The sequence below is a fragment of the Microcaecilia unicolor genome, chromosome 1 (assembly GCF_901765095.1).
Source record: "Microcaecilia unicolor chromosome 1, aMicUni1.1, whole genome shotgun sequence".
Classification (NCBI taxonomy): domain Eukaryota; kingdom Metazoa; phylum Chordata; class Amphibia; order Gymnophiona; family Siphonopidae; genus Microcaecilia; species Microcaecilia unicolor.
This window is the reverse complement of record NC_044031.1, coordinates 626963288-626987615: the sequence shown is the minus strand read 5'-3', so window position 1 is coordinate 626987615 and position 24328 is coordinate 626963288. Positions and strand designations below refer to the sequence as shown.

The 24328-nt window shown below is 45.8% G+C and overlaps 1 protein-coding gene across 1 annotated transcript in view; it reads right to left on the bottom strand.

Annotated features, from left to right (window-relative positions):
• The window catches only part of CPSF1 (cleavage and polyadenylation specific factor 1), a 297206-nt gene that overhangs the window by 46492 nt on the left and 226386 nt on the right, over window positions 1-24328 (bottom strand). The window contains 3 exon segments of the mRNA XM_030220640.1: window positions 6605-6746; window positions 10436-10520; window positions 19314-19404. Coding sequence (XP_030076500.1) covers window positions 6605-6746; window positions 10436-10520; window positions 19314-19404 — 318 coding nt within the window.

The following is a 24328-nucleotide window of genomic DNA, read 5'->3' as shown; positions in this document are numbered from 1 at the left end:
TGTAATCGTTGATGATACTTTGAAACCTTCTGCTCAGTGTGCAATGGCAGCTAAGAAAGCAAACAGAATGTTAGGTATTAATAGGAAAGGAATGGAAAACAAAAATGAGAATGTTATAATGCCTTTGTATCGCTCCATGGTACGATCGCACCACGAATACTGTGTGCAATTTTGGTCACTGCATCTCAAAAAAGATATAGTGGAATTACAAAAGGTACAGAGAAGGGCAACAAATATGATAAAGGGGATGGGACGACTTCCCTATGAGGAAAGACTAAAGCAGCTAGGACTCTTAAGCTTGGAGAAGAGACAGCTAAGGGGAGATATGATAGAGGTCTATAAAATGATGAGTGGAATGGAATGGGTGGACGTGAATCGCTTGTTTACTCTTTCCAAAAATACTAGGACTAGGGGGCATGCAACGGAACTATTAAGTAGTAAATTTAAAACAAATTGGAGAAAATATTTCTTCACTCAACTTGTAATTAAACTCTGGAATTTGTTACCAGAGAATGTGGTAAAAGCAGTTGGCTTCGCAGGGTTTAAAAAAAAAAAGGTTTGGATAACTTCCTAAAAGAAAAGTCCATAAGCCATTATTAAGATGGACTTGGGGAAAATTCACTGCTTATTTCTAGGATACTGTCCAACAATTTAAGTCCTCTGAATTCAGACAATATCACAAGACCGCTAACAGAGTGTGTTCAACGGGTTAGCTATGTAGATAGACTATACAGCTATACTTTTTCTGTGAGGTAGTCTCATATAGCTGACACGGCTGTTCTCATTTCACTCTAAGGTGAATTACTTGCTCGTGTTCATTTATTAATCATAGACTCATCCCAAAACAGTAAAATAGATTTTATGCTGCTTATCCAAGAAATATCACAATACCGCTAACAGAGTGTGTTCAACGGGCTAGCTATGTAGATAGACTATATAGCTGTACTTTTTCTGTGAGGTAGAGTCTCATATAGCTGACACGGCTGTTCTCATTTCACTCTAAGGTGAATCACTTGCTCGTGTTCATTTATTAATCATAGACTCATCCCCCCACCTCCTAATAAATTTGATATTTAGATAATGCATAAATCTGCTTATAACATCTTGACCATAACCATTCTTATAACTGTGGACACGACACTTATCTTATGCAGATTGGTGTACTCTTGCACCCTGACAGGTCCCCGTTTCGTAACACTTTATCAAGGGGGAGTATCACAGCATCAGATTCCTCACTACAGCGTCTGTGTGTAGAGAGATGAGGCACACACAGATGCTGTAGTGAGGAATCTGATGCAGTGATACATATGTATGAACTACAACAATCAGGTAGGCCATGCTTGTCTTGGAACCTTGCAACTTGATAGCTTTGACCCAGCAGGACGCAGGCTGGTCTAGGTGAACTGCTAACAATTGTACTGATAACTCTAGGGAACCAGACCAGAGTCCAGTAGGGTATGCTGCATGCTGTGGTCCTGCAGGAACAGACCACAGAAGGACACTTGAATGAATGGTCTAGTTTGTGTTTTCTTTTCTCCCCTACCTGTGAATTCAACAGGACACCTACCTGACACTTCAAAACAAATGTTATTTTATCCATCTTAACCCGCCGTGTGGCTGGTTCACGTTACTACAATCCCCTTACCCCATACTTCCCCTTTTTGCCACTTCCAACTAGAGAACAATTCTTTCTCACTATTATCAATGTAATAAGTGCATGAAACACGGTTCAGAAGTTATAGAAAATGTAAAAAAGACGGAAGGCCAATCCTTACCCAACTTGCCCCTTATCTCCTGCAACACCCCATTAGCCATTTGTCATCACTCAATTCTCCTCTTAAGTTGTTCACATTTAAGTCCAAGAGAGTGTCTTTCGTTCAGCCACCCTCCACTTACATTCTCTTACGTTTACCCTCAGTTTGTATAGAAATAATGTCCACCTTCTACTTTGGTGAATCAGGTGAGATCTCTCCATCGGTATCTCTGCTTCTCTCTTCCGTGACTTTACTGGTCCCATCTTCTGCCCATCTTCTGCGATGCTGATGTGGCTCCTTTCTTATCCCTTCCTGCTGTAAGAGCTACCGTAATTCACTAACTGTAGACATTTTCTTGTGGATCCCTGCAACAGTCACCATTAGCCCAATTGGGAACAACCATTGATTTGATTTTGATTATTTTCTTTGTACAAAACACTAAGTACCTCCTTGATTTCTTTCTATCTCTGTAATGTAATACTGGATAAGTCACTGAAAATTTCAATTTTATGATTCTCAGGTAATATCTCCATGGCTCTTAGCTTTTCTCAGGAAGAGCTGTTTATCTTGATACTTATGTATGCAAGCTATAATGTCTCTTGGGAATTCTGTCTGTGGTCCCAGCACTCTATGCTCTGTCAATTTTTAACTTTTGGATTGCACCACTATGATCACTGCCTTCTGAGCGTGCACCTTCTTGATATATATTTTGGACCACCTGCATTGCATCATTGTAGGCCTCCCCTAATCCTAATATTGTTTCTCCTGAATCAATTCTCCAGATCTTCCATCTTTGTTAGTAGGTCCTGAGCTGTGCACTGGAACTCTTGATTGTCTTTTTGAAACTATGCCAGTAGCTCTTCTTGCTCTCCTATTTAACATTCCACTTCATCCGTGCAGCTTCTGAGTTCTACTAAATCGGCTCTGATCTTTTTCTCTACATCACGATTCGCCCTCTCAGCATCTGAATCTCCAATTTAATCTTCACTGCCCATTTTCTTAGATCTCCCTCTCCAGCCCATCAGGGGAGGAAGCTGCTTCAGATTGCAGGAGAGAGGCTGCACCTTGGTGTCCCCGTTTGGGACCTGGCCCTACCAGCAGACCAAGGCAGGTAAGGACTCGAGAGACTCTTGATAAGTACTGTTCTGAGTCTGATTATTCCTGGGTGTCTGAGGAGGAGCCAGGGAACTTCTCAGAGGAGAGAGAGGTCCTTGGGTCTACCTTCAAACCCTTTCCCACCACAGGAGAGATATAAATCTCCTTCAAAGGATCTCTCTTTTGTTAGTTTTCTCCAGGAGATGGCAGCTGCCATCCCATTTAAGTTGGAACTAGAGGACATGCCCAGAGCTGAGTTGGTGGGGTTTCTGGACTATGATTCCCCACCTAGAGATGCTGTGAAGGTTCCTGTTCACAGCATTCTTAGGAATGCACAGAAGAAGCTTTGGGAGACCCCTCTCTCTGTGTGGGTCATTTCTGAGAAGACATACTCTATAAGAGTCCAAAAGGCTCCTGGATTTGAGAAGGCACAGCTGTCCCACCACTCCATGGTGGTCTAAAACACCAGGTTGCAAACCTCATCAAAAAAGCATACTGATACCTACTACTATTACGCATTTCTATAGCGCTACAAAGCATACGCAGCATACCCTACTGGACTCTGGTCTGGTTCCCTAGAGTTATCAGTACAATTGTTAGCAGTTCACCTAGACCAGCCTGCGTCCTGCTGGGTCAAAGCTATCAAGTTGCAAGGTTCCAAGACAAGCATGGCCTACCTGATTGTTGCAGTTCATACATATGTGGTGGAGGCATATGCAGTTGGGCGTCACTTCTTTCCTCTGGGCCTCCTTAAAATAGCTGTGCCCTGAGCTTTCGTACTTCCTAGCTCCTGCTCTCCTGGCTCCACCCCTCTCCCATGTCATTTTCCCCTTGGGCAGAACTGTGGATATTAAGATGGTTCTGACACTGTAAGGGGTTTCCTTAAGGGAAAGTGGCATTCTATTGACTCCCTCATAGGGATATATAAAATGAAAATTGGTGGAGAGCTGCCATGTCACATTGCACAGCACAGGAAGTTATGCAGAAACCTAAAGGGAGGAGGAGAGTTGAAAGTTTAACATGGGAGTTAAAGGGAAAGGATGGGAGTTAAAATCTTAAGCAAGTACTGGAGTCAATGAGAACCGGGGGGGGGGGGGGGGGGGGGGTCAACCATGGGTACTGTCAGTTTGAGCTATTATGTTGGAAAGGAAAGGACACTGGAGCAGGGGTATGGGAGTGATAAGGTGATAAAGGTTATGAGTCTTAATGTGCGGGGGTCAATACTCCACACATAAGGCAATTATTGTGGAAGGAAATACTCCACCTTCAAGCAGGAATTTGTTTTATGCAAGAAACTCACTTTTTGGTATGTATATGAACATATGCTCAAACATAAAAAAGTACCCCTTTATCATGTTAGCTTCTAATGGGATTGAAAAGAAAAAATGTTGGTGGGAGTTGGGCATACTAATATCTGTGAAGGCAGAGCTTAGCATTGTACATAAGGATCCAGAGGGAAGGTGGCTGATATGGGTGAGTTCTATAAATGGGGTCCAGATGACACTAATGAAACTTTATGCACCGAAAGCTAACCAGAGGGCGTTTTATCTTAAGCTTCTGCATAAACTTTTAGGGATACAGGTAGGAATATTAATAGTAGGGGGGGGGAGGAGTGGGTCTTTAAAGAGGAAAAACAGAAGCTTATGGACCTCTCTCGATACGCTGAATATACCAGATACACGGAGACACAAAAACCCTGGAAGAAGGGGATTCATGTTTTATTCAGCAGTATATGGGATGCATTCCTGCACAGATTTGTTATGTATAGAGAAATGTTGGGGGGTGGAGGAGTGGAAAGAGCAGAGAATGACTATTATGTGGACAGACCATGTGCCGGTCTGGCCAGAGCTATGTGTGGAAGCCTCGGGCACAAAATGCTGGCGCCTCAATGATGTAGAGGAGAGAAAGCCATAAAGGAATATGTGAGAAACAATAATTCAATGCAGCAGGTGCAGAAACACATTTTGCTGCACCTCCCTGCTGTTCTCCGACCAGTGCCGCAACCCCACATACCTGGGCTGGTGGGGGTCCCCAAGCCCTGCCAGCAGAAGCCTTCCTCCAGCGCAGTTTGCTGCCATACCGCCTGCCCTGCTTCCCCCTACAGTGTGCAAGCTTGGTTTTAATGAAATTGAGCATGCGCAAAGTGTTGCACATGCTCAATTTCGGTAAAACCGAGCATGCGCGCTGTCACTTACTACGTTACTATGGTGTGGTTCCCAAATATGTTTGTGATATGCTGCCAAGCTATGCTCTAAGCGACTCCCAGAGTGAGAGATGTTTGGTTTTGCACTCTGCTAGTGTTTTTCTATTAGTTTGAGCTCATGCGTGAGCCTGTATTGAACTGTTTTCTGTCAAATGAAATGAATGTTTGACTGTTTTATTATATTAAGTATTGTTTCATCATTATGAATGTAATTTCTGTAACCTGCTCTGGCTGTTGTTGGGAGGATGGGTTAAAAAGTCAAGTAAATTAAAAAAAAGTACACTATTACAGTTTTAAGAGTATCTGAAATTAAACTGAACACCCAAAAAGCCATATGCAACACTAGAGAAAGTGAAAATAGTGACACGTGGTCCCCAGGATTGTGAAAAATACAAAGACAGCAGGTATAAAATTTCAAAAACCAACATATTCAATCCCATTACAAATTAACAAATAAAAGTAAAACAAATAAATGGAAAATTAGGTAACATAGTAGATGATGGCAGATAAAGACCTGCATGGTCCATCCAATCTGCCCAATAAGATCAGCTCATAGCATGTGATGAAATATGACATATACTAGCTGTTGAGCCCGTTAAAACGGGCTAGTATGGGGTTTTTCCAAGGCCCCCCCCCCCCCCCCCGAGGTCGCCGCTACCGGTCCCCCCGGTCCCCCCCCCCCCCCGGAGTCGCCGTCGCCACCACTCCACCCGGCCCAGGCCCTCTCTTCGCTATTGAACTTACGTCGCCGAAACGCAGCACGCAAATCAGCAGAGCTCCCATCGGCCTTCCTTCTCTGCCTGTGTCCCGGACCTGACCTCGTGTGACATAACGTCGGCGAGGGCGGGACACAGGCAGGGAAGGAAGGCCGATGGGAGCTCAGCTGATCTGCCTGCTGCGTGTCGGCGATGTAAGTTCAATACCGAAGAGAGTGCTCGGGCCGGGTGAAGGGGGGGCAGCGTCGGCAACTCCGGGTGGGGGAGGGAGCAGTAGCGACGTCGGCGGTTCCCTCCCTCCCCTTCGCGCAGTTTCCCTCTCTGTCCCGCCCCTGTCATCACGTATTGATGCGGGAGTGGGACAGAGAGGGAAGTCTCTACTGTGCGGGTGAGTACGGTCACTCGCCATTTATATGTTTGATATTCTTGATCTGACCTTGCTATTTTCAGGGCACAAACCACAGAAGTTCTGTCTAGCACTGGACATACTCCTCAACTACTGGAGCTGCTGTCAAAGCCCACTCCAGATGTGTCTAGCTATAATCAGGGCACAGAAGTCTGTCCAGCACTGGCCTTGTTTCCCAACTACTGAAGTTACCATCTAAGCACCACTAAGTTTTGTTTTGATTCCATTCTCCTTCCATTTAGGAATCTTTTGTGCTTATCCCACGCATTCTTAAATTCCGTTATTGTTTTAATTTCCACCTCCTCCCGCAGGAAGCCACTCCAGGCATCCACCACCATCTCCATGAAAAAGTACTTCCTGACATTACTCCTAAGTCGCACACACAAAAGATTCTTCTTTATGGGGAATGACAAAAGTATGATATACTCACACGGCCCCTGCATGTGACTTCTTCACCTTGCATTAGGCAGGTTCCAGCAGCAATATACCCTTTCAGGCCTGACACTGTCTCCTCACTCTTCAAAGCCACCGTCTTCATACATGTTACATGTTCCCATTCATCAAGCTCTACCCTAGAAATGGAGGAAGGAGGCAGCAGGGAATTATAGGACAAGAGTGTTCAGTATAAGAACATGATAAAGGCAAGCTTTGAGAGACAGAGAAGACACATTTACCTCAAGAAAGAGAGAGAGGCTGATCTCTGCCTCTCTCTCTCACCTTGGGAGATAACCTGAGATCTCTCTGCTCCTCACTCACTTGCAACTTGAAGGACAGTGCATGCCATTTCTGTCTACACTTACATTCATACCTAGTGTGCATTCCCTCACAGCTCAAGAGATAAAACATGCCTTCTTGGGCAAATCACTTAACCCTACATTGCCTCAGGTACAAACTTAGATTGTGAGGACTCCAGGGTTATCTGAATGTACACTGCTTCGATAGTTTTCAGGTTTGCAAGTGGTATCTGAGGAATTCACTAAATAAAAAGAAAAACGAAATCTTCCTTTCTATGCCATCTACTGAGAAGAGGACATTTTCACTCACACCACAGGAGACAGGGAAGATGATCTCTCTCTTTGAACTCTCAATCACTCTGCAGGAGATACAACATTACTCTCTCTCTCTCTTATTATCGTGGGGCTGCATTTGCTGACCAGTGTATGATGTTATACACCAGGTGTACCACAAAAGGTTTTGCAAGACGGAAGATGGGACTAGTTTCAGTTACTGTTGCTGCAGACAAAGTCATAAGTACATAAGTAATGCCACACTGGGAAAAGACCAAAGGTCCATCGAGCCCAGCATCCTGTCCACGACAGCGGCAAATCCAAGCCAAGAGCACCTGGTGAGCTTCCCAAACGTACAAACATTCTATACATGTTATTCCTGGAATTGTGGATTTTTCCCAAGTCCATTTAGTAGTGGTTTATGGACTTGTCCTTTAGGAAACCGTCTAACCCGTTTTTAAACTCTGCTAAGCTAACCGCCTTCACCACGTTCTCCGGCAATGAATTCAGAGTTTAATTATGCGTTGGGTGAAGAAACATTTTCTCCGATTTGTTTTAAATTTACTACACTGTAGTTTCATCGCATGCCCCCTAGTCCTAGTATTTTTTGGAAAGCGTGAACAGACGCTTCACATCCACCTGTTCCACTCCACTCAATATTTTATATACCTCTATCATGTCTTCCCTCAGCCATCTCTTCTCCAAACTGAAAAGCCCTAGCCTCCTTAGTCTTTCTTCATAGGGAAGTCGTCCCATCCCCGCTATCATTTTAGTCGCCCTTCGCTGCACCTTTTCCAATTCTACTATATCTTTCTTGAGATGCGGCGACCAGAATTGAACACAGTACTCAAGGTGCGGTCGCACCATGGAGCGATACAACGGCATTATAACATCCTCACACCTGTTTTCCATACCTTTCCTAATAATACCCAACATTCTATTCGCTTTCCTAGCTGCAGCAGCACACCGAGCAGAAGGTTTCAGTGTATTATCGACGACGACACCCAGATCCCTTTCTTGGTCCGTAACTCCTAACGTGGAACCTTGCATGACGTAGCTATAATTCGGGTTCTTTTTTCCCACATGCATCACCTTGCACTTGCTCTTTATATGTTAATTTCTTCACCTGTTTCCTGTGCTATCCTCTTTAAGGGACATGCCATGAAGTTACAAAGTAGTACTTTTAAAACAATAGGAAAAAATACTTTTTCACTCAACACATAGTTAAGCTCTGGAACTTGTTGCCAGATGATGTGGTAACAACAGAGTAGCCACACTGGGTCAGACCAGTGGTCCATCTAGCCCAGTATCCTGTTTTCCACAGTGGCCAAGCCAGGTCACAAATACCTGGAAGAAACCCAAGTTGTGGCAACACTCCATACTACAAATCCTAGGGCAAGCAGTTGCTTCCCATGTATGTCTCAATAGCAGACTATGGACTTTTCCTCCAAGAATTTGTTCAAACCTTATACGGTCTGTGCCAGAGCCGGTGGTGGGAGGCGGGGCTGGTGGTTGGGAGCTGGGGATAGTGCTGGGCAGACTTATACGGTCTGTGCCCTGAAAAAGACAGGTACAAATCAAGGTAAGGTATACACAAAAGTGGCACATATGAGTTACCGGCAAGAGCCGGTAGTGGGAGGTGGGGATAGTGCTGGGCAGACTTATACGGTCTGTGCCAGAACCAGTGGTGGGAGGCGGGGCTGATGGTTGGGAGGCGGGGATAGTGCTGGGCAGACTTATATGGTCTGTGCCCTGAAAAAAGACAGGTACAAATCAAGGTAAGGTATACACAAAAAGTGGCACATATGAGTTATCTTGTTGTGCAGACTGGATGGACCGTACAGGTCTTTTTCTGCCATCATCTACTATGTTACTATGTTTATTAAACCCAGATACGCTAACCCTGGTTGCAGGGTTCCATAAGGCTTTCCACTCTCTTCTTCACTGTTTAATATATAACTGAGTAATCTGGGTAGTTATTTTTAGAATGATGAAATTTTTATATTATGCGTATGATATATTTCTCCTTGGTACTGCTTTGCCTAGTTTGGCTAGCACTTTGAATTCTAGCAAATATTATATTTCCTTGATTAATAATTGGGCAATGAATCATTTATTAAAGCTGAACAAACAGAAAATAAAGGTACTTTGGCTTGGTGATATAACTAAATTGTAATATATGAGAGTTACATTGTCCTCAGGTGAGGAGATAATATCATTCTAGATTGCTAGGAGTTATTCTATTTCACTTTGTCTTTTGAAAAACACATTAACACCTTTAGTAGAAGATTCTTTTTTAAGCTTTGACAACTGCAGGCAATAAGATCTTCACTGATGAAGGAGGATTTTAGAACTGTTGCTCAAGCGATCCTGCTTCCACAATTAGACTTGTAATTCACTTTACTCTCATATTCCGACTTAGTTAAAACATTTACAAGTGATGCAAAATACAGCCTTAAGATTAATTAGCGGTATTGGGCGTTTTGAAAGTGCAGCTCCTAGTTTTGAGATTATCACTGGCTAAGCATATAGATTTTAAGATTCTTTGGCTAATTTTAAATCAATATTTGGGCCGAATTCTGAGGGCTTAAGTGAGCTGTTGATATTTCCACCTGCTGACAAGAAATTAGGTTTCTTGCAAAATCTGAAATTGGGTTTCTCTTCTTTGAAGAATGTTCAATTCAAATCCATTCTTGAGGCCTCGTTCTTTTATTGGGGCTAGAATATAGAACAAATTGTCTTTTGAATTTGAAGTCTGTGTCTTCTTATTTTTCCTTTAGTGTTAAAAAGTTACTTATTTGAACAATAATTTTATTTAGTAATATGTTATTTTGTTAGATTGTTACTTCCTCATTATTGGAGTCTTTTTTCATTAATGTAAACAGCTTTGAATCCTTGCTGGGATAACAGCGGTATAGGAAACTCCGATAGTATAGTATAATCATTTCTATAGTGCTACTAGATGTACGCAGTGCTGTACACGTTATATGCAGGTACTTTCTCTGTCCCTAGATGACTCACAATCTCATTTTTTGTACCTAGGGCAATGGAGGGTTAAGTAACTTGCCTAAGAAGCTGCAGTGGAAACTGAAACCTAGGTCGCCAGGATTAAAGCCTGCTGCCCTAACCATTAGGTTACTCTTCCACTGCACGGGTAAAAAGAGTTCCAGAACTATGTGTATTACAGTGTGTGAAAGTTAATGTATTATCACCTCTGGCAACATGTGTACAGGCTTTTCTGCCAGAATTCTTACCTAGTGTTAGGAATGGCTTCCCAGCTAACTGGAGAGATCAGCTGGATAGAAAATGCCTCCTGCACTGGATGCATATATCGATCATCTGCAAATACAAAACAATTACAGAATATGCCTGGATCAGCAAAGGAGATATTGCTCCTGAAGTCATGCTACTAGGATTAAGCCAGGTCTAGTTTACCCCACTGCACCTGGGATTTGTAGTTCTAATTTTCCAAAGGAATTTCCTAAGAAATGCAGGACTATAAAAGTCTATATATGCAATGGGAGTAAATCCAGGCCTGGAGCTGGTTGGCAACTTTACACCACCATGAGAGCTCAGACATCTTTCAGATAACCATCTATGGAGATTCACAAGTTGGGACCCATTCAAACAGATTTTCTTAAATTCTACTACTGTTTATTTTGTATCCATCACCTCCAGTGAGAGGCTGTTCTTTGCATCTATAACCTTGTCTGTGGAAGAAATACTTTATTCTACTATGTATGCCCTTTTTGTGGAACTTTCTTTTCACTGAAAGACAAATTAGGTCTTAACTGCTATGTTTCCTTCAATTAGTCCCACAAGATCAGTCTAGAACCTGCAGGTTGTGCCTGTTGACCAGCAGATGAAGACAGAGAAAAGAGCACCATACCTTAGATTACTCAGTATTTCGAATGACAAAGCAATGGATCATCTGCTTTCCATTTTGTATGAGGAGTTGTACTATTAATACTCATCATAACATATTGCTAATATTAAAGTACACTAAAGTGGGGGATCACGTGATGCTAGGCTAGCGACAGGAAGCCTCAGAGCATAGCCCCCCGATTAACATCTAGCCCCACGCAGCTACAATTCTCTTTCTAAAACCCATTTTTACAGCAGACCCTAACTGTGAGAGTGTCTGGAACTAGAAACACCAACTTTGGGTTATTTTACTTGCAAACATGTCAGCAAAAACCCAGAAGGGAGAACACGAGGATACGCAGGGGAAAGCAAGATGGCGGAGAATGGCCCCCTCGGGGGAGTTGTCACTGGGGTCTGCATGGGCAGCTGAAATAGCTGCTGAGGTCTCGGCACTACTGGAATCATCGGTTTAACAAAAATTACAGAAAATTTCGAACAAATTGGAAACGATGGATGAAAAAACTAGAAGGCCTGCAAACCGATCTGACGGGCTACCAGCAGAGACTTTCAGATGTGAAGGATAGCAAAGATACATACCTGTAGCAGGTATTCTCCGAGGACAGCAGGCTGATTGTTCTCACATGTGGGTCGACGTCCGCATTGGCCTGGGAAATTGGCAATTTTGCCAGCAAAATATAAAAAAAATTTTCCAGTCTTCAGGCGTGCGTGCAGCGCGTGGCCATCATCCCGCCCGTCGCATGAGTGTTCCTGCTCAGTTTAATGAAAAAGCAAATAAACAACAACTCCAAAGGGGAGGTGGGTGGGTTTGTGAGATCATTCAGCCTGCTGTCCTCGGAGAATACCTGCTATAGGTATGTATCTTCGCTTTCTCTGAGGACAAGCAGGCTGCTTGTTCTCACATGTGGGGTATCCCTAGCACCCAGGCTCACTCAAAACAATGAACATTGGTCAATTGGGCCTCGCAACGGCGAGGACATAACATAGATTGACCTCAAACCAAAATCAAATAACAGAGTGCAGCCTGGAACAGAACAAAAATGGGCCTAGTAGGGTGGAGTTGGATTCTAAACCCCAAACAGATTCTGCAGCACCAACTGCCCAAACTGACTGTCGCATCGGGTATCCTGCTGAAAGCAGTAGTGAGATGTGAACGTGTGGACTGATGACCACGTTGCAGCCTTGCAAATCTCCTCAATGGAGGTTGACTTTAAGTGAGCCCCTGACGCAGCCATGGCTCTAACATTATGAGCCATGACATGGCCCTCTAGAGTCAGCCCAGCTTGGGCATAAGTGAAGGAAATGCAATCTGCTAGTCAATTGGAGATTGTGCATTTTCCGATGGCGACTGTCTAAAGGGCTTCGTCCGCTCCACATAAAAGGCCAATGCTCTCTTGCAGTTCAAGGTGTGCAAACTGCTTTCGCCAGGGCGGGTATGGGAAAGGGGAAAGGGCAAGACAATTGACTGGTATAGATGAAACTCCGACACCACCTTTGGCAGGAACTTAGGGTGTGTGCGCAGGACTACTTTGTTGTGATGAAACTTGATATAAGGTGCATGCACTACCAAGGCCTGAAGTAACAGCCACCAAGAAAACAACCTTCCAGGCCAAGTACTTCAGATGGCAGGAATGCAGTGGCTCAAAAGGAGCTTTCATCAGTTGGGTGAGAATGACGTTGAGATCCCATGACACTGGTGGAGGTTTGATAGGGGGCTTTGACAAAACCAAACCTCTCATGAAGCGAACAACTAAAGGCTGTCTAGAGATAGGCTTACCCTCTACACGACAGTGATAAGCACTAATCGCACTAAGGTGAACTCTTATGGAGTTGGTCTTGAGACCAGACTCTGATAAGTGTAGAAGGTATTCACGCAGGGTCTGTGTAGGACAAGAAAGAGGAACTAGGGCCTTGCTATCACACCAGACGGCAAACCTCCTCCATTTGAAAGAGTAACACCTCTTCGTGGAATCTTTCCTGGAAGCAAGCAAGACTCGGGAAACACCCTCTGAAAGTCCCAAGGAGGCGAATTCTAAGCTCTCAACATCCAGGCCGTGAGAGCCAGAGACTGGAGGTTGGGATGTAGAAGCGACCTCTCATTCTGAGTGATGAGGGTTGGAAAACACTCCAATCTCCATGGTTCTTCAGAGGACAACTCCAGAAGAAGAGGGAACCAAATCTGACGAGGCCAAAAGGGTGCAATCAGGATCATGGTTCCTCTGTCTTGCTTGAGTATCAGCAAAGTCTTCCCTACCAGAGGTATGGGAGGATACGTATGCAGAAGGCCTGTCCCCCAATGTAGGAGAAAGGCATCTGACGCTAGGTCTGTCATGGGCCTGAAGCCTGGAACAGAACTGAGGGACCTTGTGATTGATCTGAGTGGCAAAAAGATTCACAGAGGGGGGTGCCCCACGCTCAGAAGATTTTGCGGACTACGCCCGTGTTCAGTGACCACTCGTGAGGTTGCATTATCCTGCTCAGCCTGTCGGCCAGACTGTTGTTTACGCCTGCCAGATAAGTGGCTTGGAGAAACATGCCGTGACGGCGTGCCCAAAGCCACATATGGACGGCTTCCTGACACAGAGGGCGAGATCTGGTGCCCCCCTGGTTTTTGGGGTAGTACATGGCTACCTGATTGTCTGTCTGAATTAAAATCACTTGGTTGGACAGCTGATCTCTGAAAGCCTTTACAGCAGTCCAGATCGCTCTTAGCTCCAGGAGGTTGATCTGCAGACCTTTTTCCTGAAAGGACCAAGCTCCTTGAGTGTGAAGTCCATCTACATGAGCTCCCCACCCCAGGAGGGATGCATCCGTCATCAGCACTTTTTGTGGCTGAGGAATTTGGAATGGACGTCCCAAGGTCAAATTGGATCGAATCGTCCACCACTGAAGGGAATTCTGAAAGTCAGTGGACAGTTGGATCACATCCTCTAGATCCCCCGTAGCTTGACACCACTGGGAAGCTAGGGACAATTGAGCTGATTTCATGTGTAGACGTGCCATGGGAGTTACATGAACTGTGGAAGCCATGTGCCCCAGAAGTCTCAACATCTGCCAAGCCGTGATCTGCTGGGACGCTCGAGCCATGGACACCAGGGACAAAAGGTTGTCCGCCCTTGTCTCGGGTAAGCTCGAGCTGTCTGAGTGTCCAACAGGGCTCCAATAAATTCCAATTCTTGGACTGGGGTGAGATGGGACTTGGGATAATTTATGATGAACCCCAGTAACTCTAGCACCCGAATAGTCATGCGCATGTACTCCAGAGCACCATCCTCTGAGGTGCTCTTCACCAGACAATCGTCGAGATAAGGAAACACATGCACTCCCAGTCTGCGCAGCGACGCTGCGACTACATCTAGGCATTTGGTAAACACTCTGGGCGCAGACGTCAGGCCAAAAGGCAGTACACGGTACTGAAAGTGCTGTGTTCCTAGCCGAAATCAAAGATACTTCCTTTAAGTCCAGAGAGCATAGCCAATCGGTTTCCTGAATCATGGGAAGAAGGGTGCCCAGAGAAACCATCCTGAAATTTTCTTGGATTAGAAAAAAATTCAGGGCCCTTAGGTCTAGGATGGGACGCATCCCCCGTTTTCTTTTGCACAAGGAAGTACCTGGAACAGAATCCCAGCCCTTCTTCCCCTGGTGGAACGGGTTTGACTGCTTGGGTCTGTAGAAGGGCGGAGAGGTCCTCTGCAAGTACCTGTTTGTGCTGGGAACTGTAAGAATGAGCTCCCGGTGGGCAATTTGGAGGCTTGGATACCAGATTGAGGGTGTATCCTGATCAGACAATTTGAAGAACCCACCAATCGGAGGTTATGAGAGGCCACCTTTGGTGAAAAAATATCAACCTCCCCACGACCGGTAAGTCGTCTGGCACGGACACTTTCTCTGAGGTTATGCTGAACTGGAGCCAGTCAAAAGCCCATCCCTTGCTTTTGCTGGGGAGCCACAGAGGCCTTAGGCACACGCTGTTGACGAGAACGAGCGCACTGGGACTGAGCCTGGGTAGGCTGCCGAGAAGCAGGAGTGTACCTACACCTAGCATAGGAATAGGGAGCACTCCTCTTTCCTCCAAAAAACCTCCTAGATGAGGAGGTAGTAGCAGAAGACGCCCGGCGGGAGAGAGAATCCAGAGCATCATTGTGTTTTTTGAGCTGGTCAACTAGATTCTCTACTTTCTCACCAAAAAGGTTATCCCCCTGGCAAGAAACATCAGCCATCCACTGCTGGACCGAATGATCCAGGTCAGAGACACGCAGCCATGAGAGTCTGCGCATCACTATAACTTGGGCAGCGATTCTGGATGTTACATCAAAAGTGTTGAACGTACCCCTGGCCAGGAATTTTCAACACGCCTTCTGCTGCCTGACCACCTTGCAAAAAGGCTCGGCCTGCTCCGGAAGGAGTGCACCAACCAAGCTAGTCAGTTGCCTCACCGAATTCCGCAAGTGGATGCTCGTGAAGAGCTCGTGAAGAGCTGGTTTGGATCTTGGCAGTGAGCATAGCGGCCTGATACGCCTTCCTCCCAAAAGAGTCCAAGGTTCTAGATTCTCTGCCTGGGGGCACTAAGGCATAGTCCCTAGTACTCTTGGCCCTTTTGAGAGCGAAGTCCACCACCATGGAATTGTGAGGTAGCTGAGACTTTATCAATCCAGGTTCCCTGTGGATCTGATATTGGGATTCAGTTCTTTTCGGGATCACGGGGTTAGACAAAGGGAACGACCAGTTTTGCATAAGAACTTCCTTGAGTAAATTATGCAAAGGAGCCGTTGCAGCCTCTCTAGGTAGAGAAGGATAATCCAGGACCTCGAGCATCTCATCCCTGGGCTCATCCTCAATCTCCATAGGGAAGGGAATAGCCACAGCCATTTCCCGGACAAAGGAGGTAAAAGATAAACTCTCCAGTGGAGACATTCTCCTTTCTGGTGGAGGGGAAGGTTCAGAAGGAATCCCAAAGGACTCGTCAGAAGAAAAGTACCTGGGATCCTCCTCCCACGAGTGCTCATCTTCAGTATCGGAGAAGACATTTCTCAGAGCAGTCCAAAACTGAGCCTGCCTCGATGTCCTCGATGGCAGTGCCGAGAAGTTGACGCCTGCTTGGACTCCGGTGAAGCTTCCTCCACCGACGCCGGAGAGTCGACCTGGGTGGCAGCTGGCACTGAGGTCGGGGACCTCACCACAGGCGAAGGGCCAGAGACCGCTGTAGCCGACAGTACAGAAGACGCAAGCATCCCTGACACCGAAGCAGCCTGGCACAGTAACCCTTCCAGAAGCTCTGGAAGCAGGGTCCTGATGCGCTCGTCGAGAGCCGCCATTGGAGAAGGCTGCGGGGTCGGGATAGGAGCCGGTGGCAGAATCTGTCGAGGCTCGGGCGCAGGTACCGGGTTGCTAGACCGACACATCAGCACGTTTTGAATAGAGGGGGAGCGATTCTCTCGGCGCCAAATCCCTTGACACCCTGGCACCGTGTGTCGAAAGAGAACGATGACGGTGCTTCTTCGCCTTCGCTCGATGCCCGTCATTGAGATTCCTTGGTACTGATGAGGAAGACGTGGAATCCTCACGTCTCCTCGGGGCCGGGTCCGACAAAGGTCAGTCACGGGGGGGCCTGCGTAACAGGAGACCTTGAGACAGGTGGAGACCCACTTGATGCCTCACTGCTCCCAGCACGAGTTCGTCGTTCTGCAACCATTACCTTCGCTCCCGACGTTGATGCCGCCAACCTCGGTACTGATGTCGAAGGACCGGACTAAGCCCCAAAAAAGCTTCTCTCATTGGACCTCTTGAGACGCTTGGGTCCGTTTCTTCGTGCGAAGACACAGACTACAAGCGGCTGGGCTGTGGTCGGGCCCAAGGCACTGGATACACCAAGCATGGGTATCGGTACCCGAGATAGTCCGGTTGCACCGAGTACAACGTTTGAAGCCGCTGGGTGCCTTCGATGACATGGAAGAAAAAACAGCTTCGGCGAAATCAAAGGACACGATTGTGCCTGTTAAAAGAAAAAAAGGCCTTGAAAAATAAAAGAGGAGCAACCCGATTGTGTGACCTAAGCTGGCTGCGTCGAAAAACAAAGGAAACTTAAAAAGGGGCAAAAAAGTAAAAAAAAACTATGGGAGTTTTTTTTTTTTACTGTAAATTCTACAACTAAAAAAGAAGAAAAAAAAAAGACAAAAAGACAATGCAGAAAACTCTTTCCCGGGCCTGTGAGGAGCAGGGAAAAATTCGACCGCACCTCACCGTGGAGAAAAAGTAACTGAGCAGGAACGCTCACGCGATGGGCGGGAAGACAGCCGCGCACGCGCGCCAGAAGATTCTGGAAACGTTTTTTTTATATTTTGCTGGCAAAATTGCCAATTTCCCGGGCCAATGCGGACTTCGACCCACATGTGAGAACAAGCAGCCTGCTTGTCCTCGGAGAAAAATGCTTACAACTGGAAACCCAGTAGCAAACGCTGCAGAAAAAGCTAGAACAATTAGAATCTAAGAATGATCTGGAAAACTGTGCATGTCGAAACAACCTTAGATTGGTTGGACTTACAGAGACGATAAAAGACACTGAACTGCGAGGCTTCCTGGCAACTTGGCTGCCCAAGACACTGAATTTACAAACAGAGGGCCCATTAAAGATTAAACGTGTCCATCGCTTGGGACCGGTCAGACCGGGAGAGCCCCAAATGAGAAGTATAATCTTCAAGCTACTCAACTATGTACACAAGCAGGAGATTCTAAGGGCCCTGAGGCTGAAGGGTTCGAAGCAATATGAAAATCACCAAATTCTCTGCTTTCAGACTTTTCGGTGGTGGTAGCTGCACTGCACCGGTTATTCTCTGAAACTTCTAAAATGCTACATATGAAAAATACTATTTGCCCTACTTTACCCAGCATGCCTGAAGATCTTGCATACTGGTACAACCAGTTTTTTCACGTCCTGCATAGAGGCCTTACAATATGCTACTGAACTGGAATCGGAGTTGGCAGGAGGAAATATGTCGAGCAATGCTTGATGCCTCATCCAGGTCGCAGCTTCCATGCCACCTGACACCAGAAGGTTTGAACTCATTATGCTTGCAGCTGTTGAGGCTGGAGTGTGGACTACAGGTTGAAAATAACTGCTCACGAATTTCTTTAGCGTTTGCAGGACTACATATCATTATGGTCCGAAGGTAAAGCCCGAGACTGTGATGAGTGACGCCTGCTGTCAATCGGAGACACAGCATAGACGGAGGCCACAGATCTCAAACTTTTACAATGCTATTGGGAAGTATAGAACTGTCTAAAATTTTGGAGCGTGATTGCAACATGTCATATGTGTATTAAGGGATAAACATTTTTCATTACCTTTGAAATGCTTGGGGGTGGGGCGAGAGGAGGGGACTCGGTGTGATCAGATCCTTAGGGAGAATATTCTACACTAGGGGGAAAAGATTGTTTTGCGAGGAGGTATGAGGGGAGGGGTGGTGTGCATGCAGTGTGGGGGGGGGGGGGGGGGGGGGGGAGATTGTGTGTTTGCTTTTGTTAAATTATGTTCTTTTAGAAGTCAGTTGTTTCCATCCGCTGGCCAATGGGCACAGCCCACGTCTGGTCTGGTGAAGATGCTAAGGAAAAGAGTTTTGCTTCTTGTATATTACTTACATTTCTGAGATATTTCATGCTTCTAACATACTATTATATTACCCTGGTCTATCTTCCCAACTCTGAGGTAGGTGGATAGTTTGGTCTCACTTAAAACCAACCAAGGTCGCATGGCTAAATTTAACCACTCAAATGCGGACAGCTATGGAGAAGACTTAACCGCCTAACCATAATGCACAAAAGACAGTCACAACAAAGGCAGACAAAATTAACCCATGTGCATCTAGGAAAACATTTAGTCGTAACGAGCTAAAACTTGGTATGCTAGGTACAGGGCTTAACCCGTTCTAAAATTTCACCCCTTAAGTCTTTTTGGTGCAGACTCTGCTCCATCTTTTAGCCCTTCTTTAGATCACTTCCATCCTGGTTATACATGTTTTCATTTACAGCCTCCACAACATTTTAGGTGGGGCATCATCAATGTACTGTACAGAAGTATTATGCATTCCAATGCCCCTCTGGTTCCAGCCACTGCAGTAGCACACTGTTTTGCAAGCCAAAGTGATTACTCTGGAAGTTCTACCATGATTATTGCCCATCAGTATCTTCCCACCTTATGCACTCTTTTCCTGGGGTTTCTCCCCTCCTACATCAATTCTCCTGCAGGGTCCTTACCTCGTTCAATATTCTCAAACTCCTTTTCTTCTCCTGTCATCCTAGGAATTCGAGCACAGATCTCACCAACACTGGTGGCAATAGCATACACCTGTGGGGCACAAGAACAGCTTGCAGTGAGTTAGACCAATGAAGGACAATATTTCCACAAAAAAATTAAGGAAATAAAAAAGACAAATTTTAGATGCGGATCTAACAAATAAAATGTTGAAAATCTTGTAAGTATGTCTCAATTTCCATTTATCAGAGTTAACTGTGCTACCTTAGGTCTAAGGACATCAGTAATACATTTCTCAGTCAAGTACCCATCTGTCCTGTAACCTTCCACCAAAACAGGGAGGAAAGCATAGGTCACGGACTCTTCTGTCAGTTACAAATACAGTCAGGGTTACTTCTGTCTCCAACACTTGGGAGTCTAAGCATCTGTAGATGCTCTATGCACCCAGATGAAAGTTGGCCTTTGTTCACCCCATCCTTGTCGATCCTAGTTTAAGACCTCCTCAGTAGGTTATCCAGTCTGCTGCAGAAGACACTTCTCTCCTTTGTTGATACACAGATGCCACCTCTGCTCATCAGCCCTTGGAAAACCATCGAATGGCCCAGGAAGCAGAAATGCTCTCTATGACACCATCTAGGCAGCCCTGCATTTATCTCCAGGATGTGAGCTTTTCGACCTCAGCCTTTACCTTCCACAGGGAGGATTGAGAATGCATTAGCGTACCTATCTGCTTTATCAGATCCATGAAGTCACTTCATAAGTTCAGGTAGATACCAAGTAGTACCATCTGTACCAACAATGATTAGCAAAATTTAATACTGGTCAGTAGGCTTGTTGAGCCTTGGCAGATTCTCTCTATCATCTCAAATCTTGGCACCAGAACAGCACATTTCCTGGGACATCATGTCTGACTCACAGGTGAATGCCTCTACATCCCACAGAAAGAAAAATTATCTCAGTATCTCATGTTTAATGTTAACACTCGCTGTAGTACTTGAATTGTGATAGGAAAACTTCCTTCTAGAATTAAAAACATAGCAATACAGTAAATGACAGCAGATAAAGACCCACACAATCCATCCAGTCTGACCAACAAGGTGGCCTGAGCCACACCTGCCACTCTGTGCAGGTTATAATCATTCATGGTTAAACACTGGTTGGCAATTTGCCATCAGTCCAACCACATATAGGCAGTTAAATGTGATGTAGTCTTGTAACAATATATGCTTATACCAAAAGTATTAATAGTACTTAAATAACTAATTTCAAAATTAATCCATTAGTGCCCAATGTTCCCATATGTGGGAACAAATATGGGAACATTGGGCACTAATGGGTTAAGATGTGTTTCGCTCCCACTTGAAATGTACAGCACCCTCACTCACAGCATATGAGATTTACAATACGCAGACTTGATCTTCATCTGTCTTTTGCATTTATGGGAGACAGACTGTAGAAGTCTGGCCAGCACTGGCCTTAGTTCCCAATTGCTGGAGGTGCCGAATCCACATCCATATTTTGCCATTTACAGGACACGACCGTAGAAGTTTGTCCCAACTCTCTGCCCAACTGTCGCGTCTCTCGCGCTTGCCGCGCTCTCGAGGACCTTGGCATACCTTCAGGCTTCTTCCCCGGAAGCGCGGGGTTTGTGAGTCCTTTAGGCAAAATCACCTTCCAGGTAGAGAGGAGATAAGACTGGACCGGAACTCCGGACTGGAGTTCTACACCGGAACACTCGGAACTGGAACGCACCGGACGGGTGCGCACTGGAGTGGGGCCCACTGGACTGGACACACTGGAGTGGCCCCACTGGACTGAAACATACAGGGGTGAAACCCGCTGGACTGGAACACACTGGAGCGGAACCCGCGGAACTGGAACACCCTGGACCTAGGCTTCACCTACACTTGACTGCCTTCCCCCTCGGGTTGAGCCCTCAGGTTCTGGCAGCCGGTAGGACTTACAGGAACAGCAGGAATGAAGGTCCAGGGGTGCCCCCTGGCCCCTAGGCGAAGGCAAGGCAGACAAGCAGGGTCTGTCCGGGTTCTGGCAGTCGGCAGGATTCAACACTGTCTCTGGAGGTGGCTAGCAGGACGGCTAGCTGAAGTCACTGTCTCCGCAGGAGGGCTAGCAGGACGGCTAGCAGGAGATGCAACACTGTCTCTGGAGGTGGCTAGCACGACGGCTAGCTGAAGTCACTGTCTCCGCAGGAGGGCTAGCAGGACGGCTAGCAGGAGATGCAACACTGTCTCTGGAGGTGGCTAGCAGGACGGCTAGCTGAAGTCACTGTCTCCGCAGGAGGGCTAGCAGGACGGCTAGCTGAACGGAACACAGTCTTGGGATAGTGGCTAGCAAGGGCGGCTAGTCTAACACTAGGAACAAACACAGTCTTGGGATAGTGACTAGCAAGGGCGGCTAGTCTAACACTAAACAACCACAGTGAACTAGTAGAGCTATGCACAGGCTACAAGCCACACGGTGCCTAAGCTGGCTAGTCTATCACTGGAAACAAACACAGAGAACTAGCAGAGCTATGCACAGGCCACAAGCCAGACGGTGCCTAAGCTACTAGTCATGCACTGGAAACAAACACAGAGAACTAGTAGAGCTATGCACAGGCAACAAGCCAGATGGTGCCTAAGCTAACTAGTCATACACTGGAAACAAACACAGAGAACTAGTAGAGCTATGCACAGGCAACAAGCCAGACGGTGCCTAAGCTAACTAGTCATACACTGGAAACAAACACAGAGAACTAGTAGAGCTATGCACAGGCAACAAGCCAGACGGTGCCTAAGCTAACTAGTCATACACTGGAAACAAACACAGAGAACTAGCAGAGCTATGCACAGGCTTACAAGCCAGACGGTGCCTAAGCTAGCTAGTCTGAACAAACATAGAACACTAGCAAAGCTATACACAGGCTACAAGCCACACGGTGCCTAAGCTAGCTAGTCTACACAAACACAGAGCACTAGCAAAGCTATACACAGGCTACAAGCCACACGGTGCCTAAGCTAGCTAGTATACACAAACATAGAAACTCACTCAGAGCAAACACTGAAACTGTGTACAGGGCACTCTATACACCAGGACCTTTAGATGAGATGAGATGCAAAGGCCAGGACTGTAGTCTTCAAGTCACTAATAAAGCTCATCAACACCAGAGCCACAGCTGCAGCAATCACCTTGCAACCAAACAGAGGCTTGACACACAAAGCAGTCATCCCATAGGAAGGAACAACGGGAGCCATCTTGGATACTGGCAGAGAGGAAGAGGCGGCAGCCATCTTGGAAGAGGCATAGCCCACACAGGTGAGGTTCAGTAGGGCAATCAGCACACAGAGCCAGAGAGAACCTAAGACAGACACAGACACAGAGACAAGCAGAAGCCAGCACAGACACTGACTCCCAGAAACAGGGTAAGTCTGAGGGTTGGCACGGCCACGGACGGGACACCAACATAGCACTTCAACAGCCATGTTTTGATTAAATTCTCTTTCTATTTAGGCATCCCCTGTGTTTATCCTATTCATTTTTTAAAGTTCTCTTACTGTTTTAGTCTCCACCACCTCTATCAAGAGAGCATTCCAGGCATCGACTATCCTCTCTGTAAAAAAGTATTTGCTGACATTACTCTTAAGTCTACAGCCCTGAAACCTCAATTCATGTTCTCTAGTTCTACCACTTCCTCGTCTCTGGAAGAGATTTGTTTGTATACTAATACTGTTCAGGTACTTAAATATTTGTATCAAATCTCCCCTCTCTCTCCTTTCTTCTAAGGTATACATATTCAGGTCTTCCAGCTTTTTCTCAAATGTCTTTTGGTGCAAACCCTATACCATTTTGTCACCCTCCTCTGAACCGTTTCAAGTTTTATGTCCTTGAAGAGACATGCTGGCTGATATTCAGCGTGAGTTAACCGTCTGGGAACGGCCACCAACCAGTTAGCTCATGTCTTGGCAGACAACTGGTCATTTTCAACAGCATTTAACCACTTATCATTGCTGAAAATGCCTGCTTAACGCCAAAACTAAAGCCACTGATGTTGGGGGGTGTTCTGGGGGCATGACCGGTTATGTCCCCATATTCAGAACTTAACCAGCTAGGTTTAACGGGCAAATAATACTGCATAAATAGTGGTTCTATCTTTGCCCATTAAACCATGGCCAGTTAAGTCTGAATATTGACTTAACAGGTCATGCGCTAACCGGTGTTGCAAGAACCGGATATTCAATGCCAGTCACTGGAAACGACCTGGCATTGAATATCCAGGTTGAATGCCAGTGGTGGGCAAAGTGCTGCCTGTTGCTGGCTGAATATTGGGGGGATAGTCGCTACAAATGAACATAATACTCCAAATGGAACTCAAAAACGCCTTTCTTCTGCTGGTTATGCCTCTCTCTATGAAGCCTAGAATTTCTCATGGCTACAGCTACTCCCTTATCACATTGTTTTGCCGCCTTGAGGTCCTCAGGCACTATTACTCCAAGGTCCCTCTCCTGATCCATGCATATCAATCTTTGCATACTGTTCTTTTGGATCTGTACACCCTAAGTGCATCACTTTGCACTTCTTTGCATTCAATTTTAACTGCTAAACATTAGACCATTCTTTTAATTTTTGCAAATCCCTTCTCATGTTGTCCACTCCCTCTGAGGTATCCAGTCTGGTGCAAATCTTGGCATTATCCACAAAAAGGCAAACTTCCTTTTAACCTTTCAGCAATGTCTCTCAAATATATTTAATAGAACTGGCCCCAGTACTGATCCCCGCGGCTCTTCACTACTTACCTTTCTATCCTCTGACTAAATTCTATTTACCACCAATCTCTATCGCTTGTCAGTCGACCAACCAGTTTGGGTCCTAACTTTAGACCACTGAGTTTATTCAAGAGCCTCCAATGAGGAATCATGTAAACACTTTGCTTAAATCCAAGTAGACTACATCTAGCACGAGTCCACGATCCTATTCTTTAGTCATCCAGCCAAAGAAAGCAGATTTGTATGAGATGATT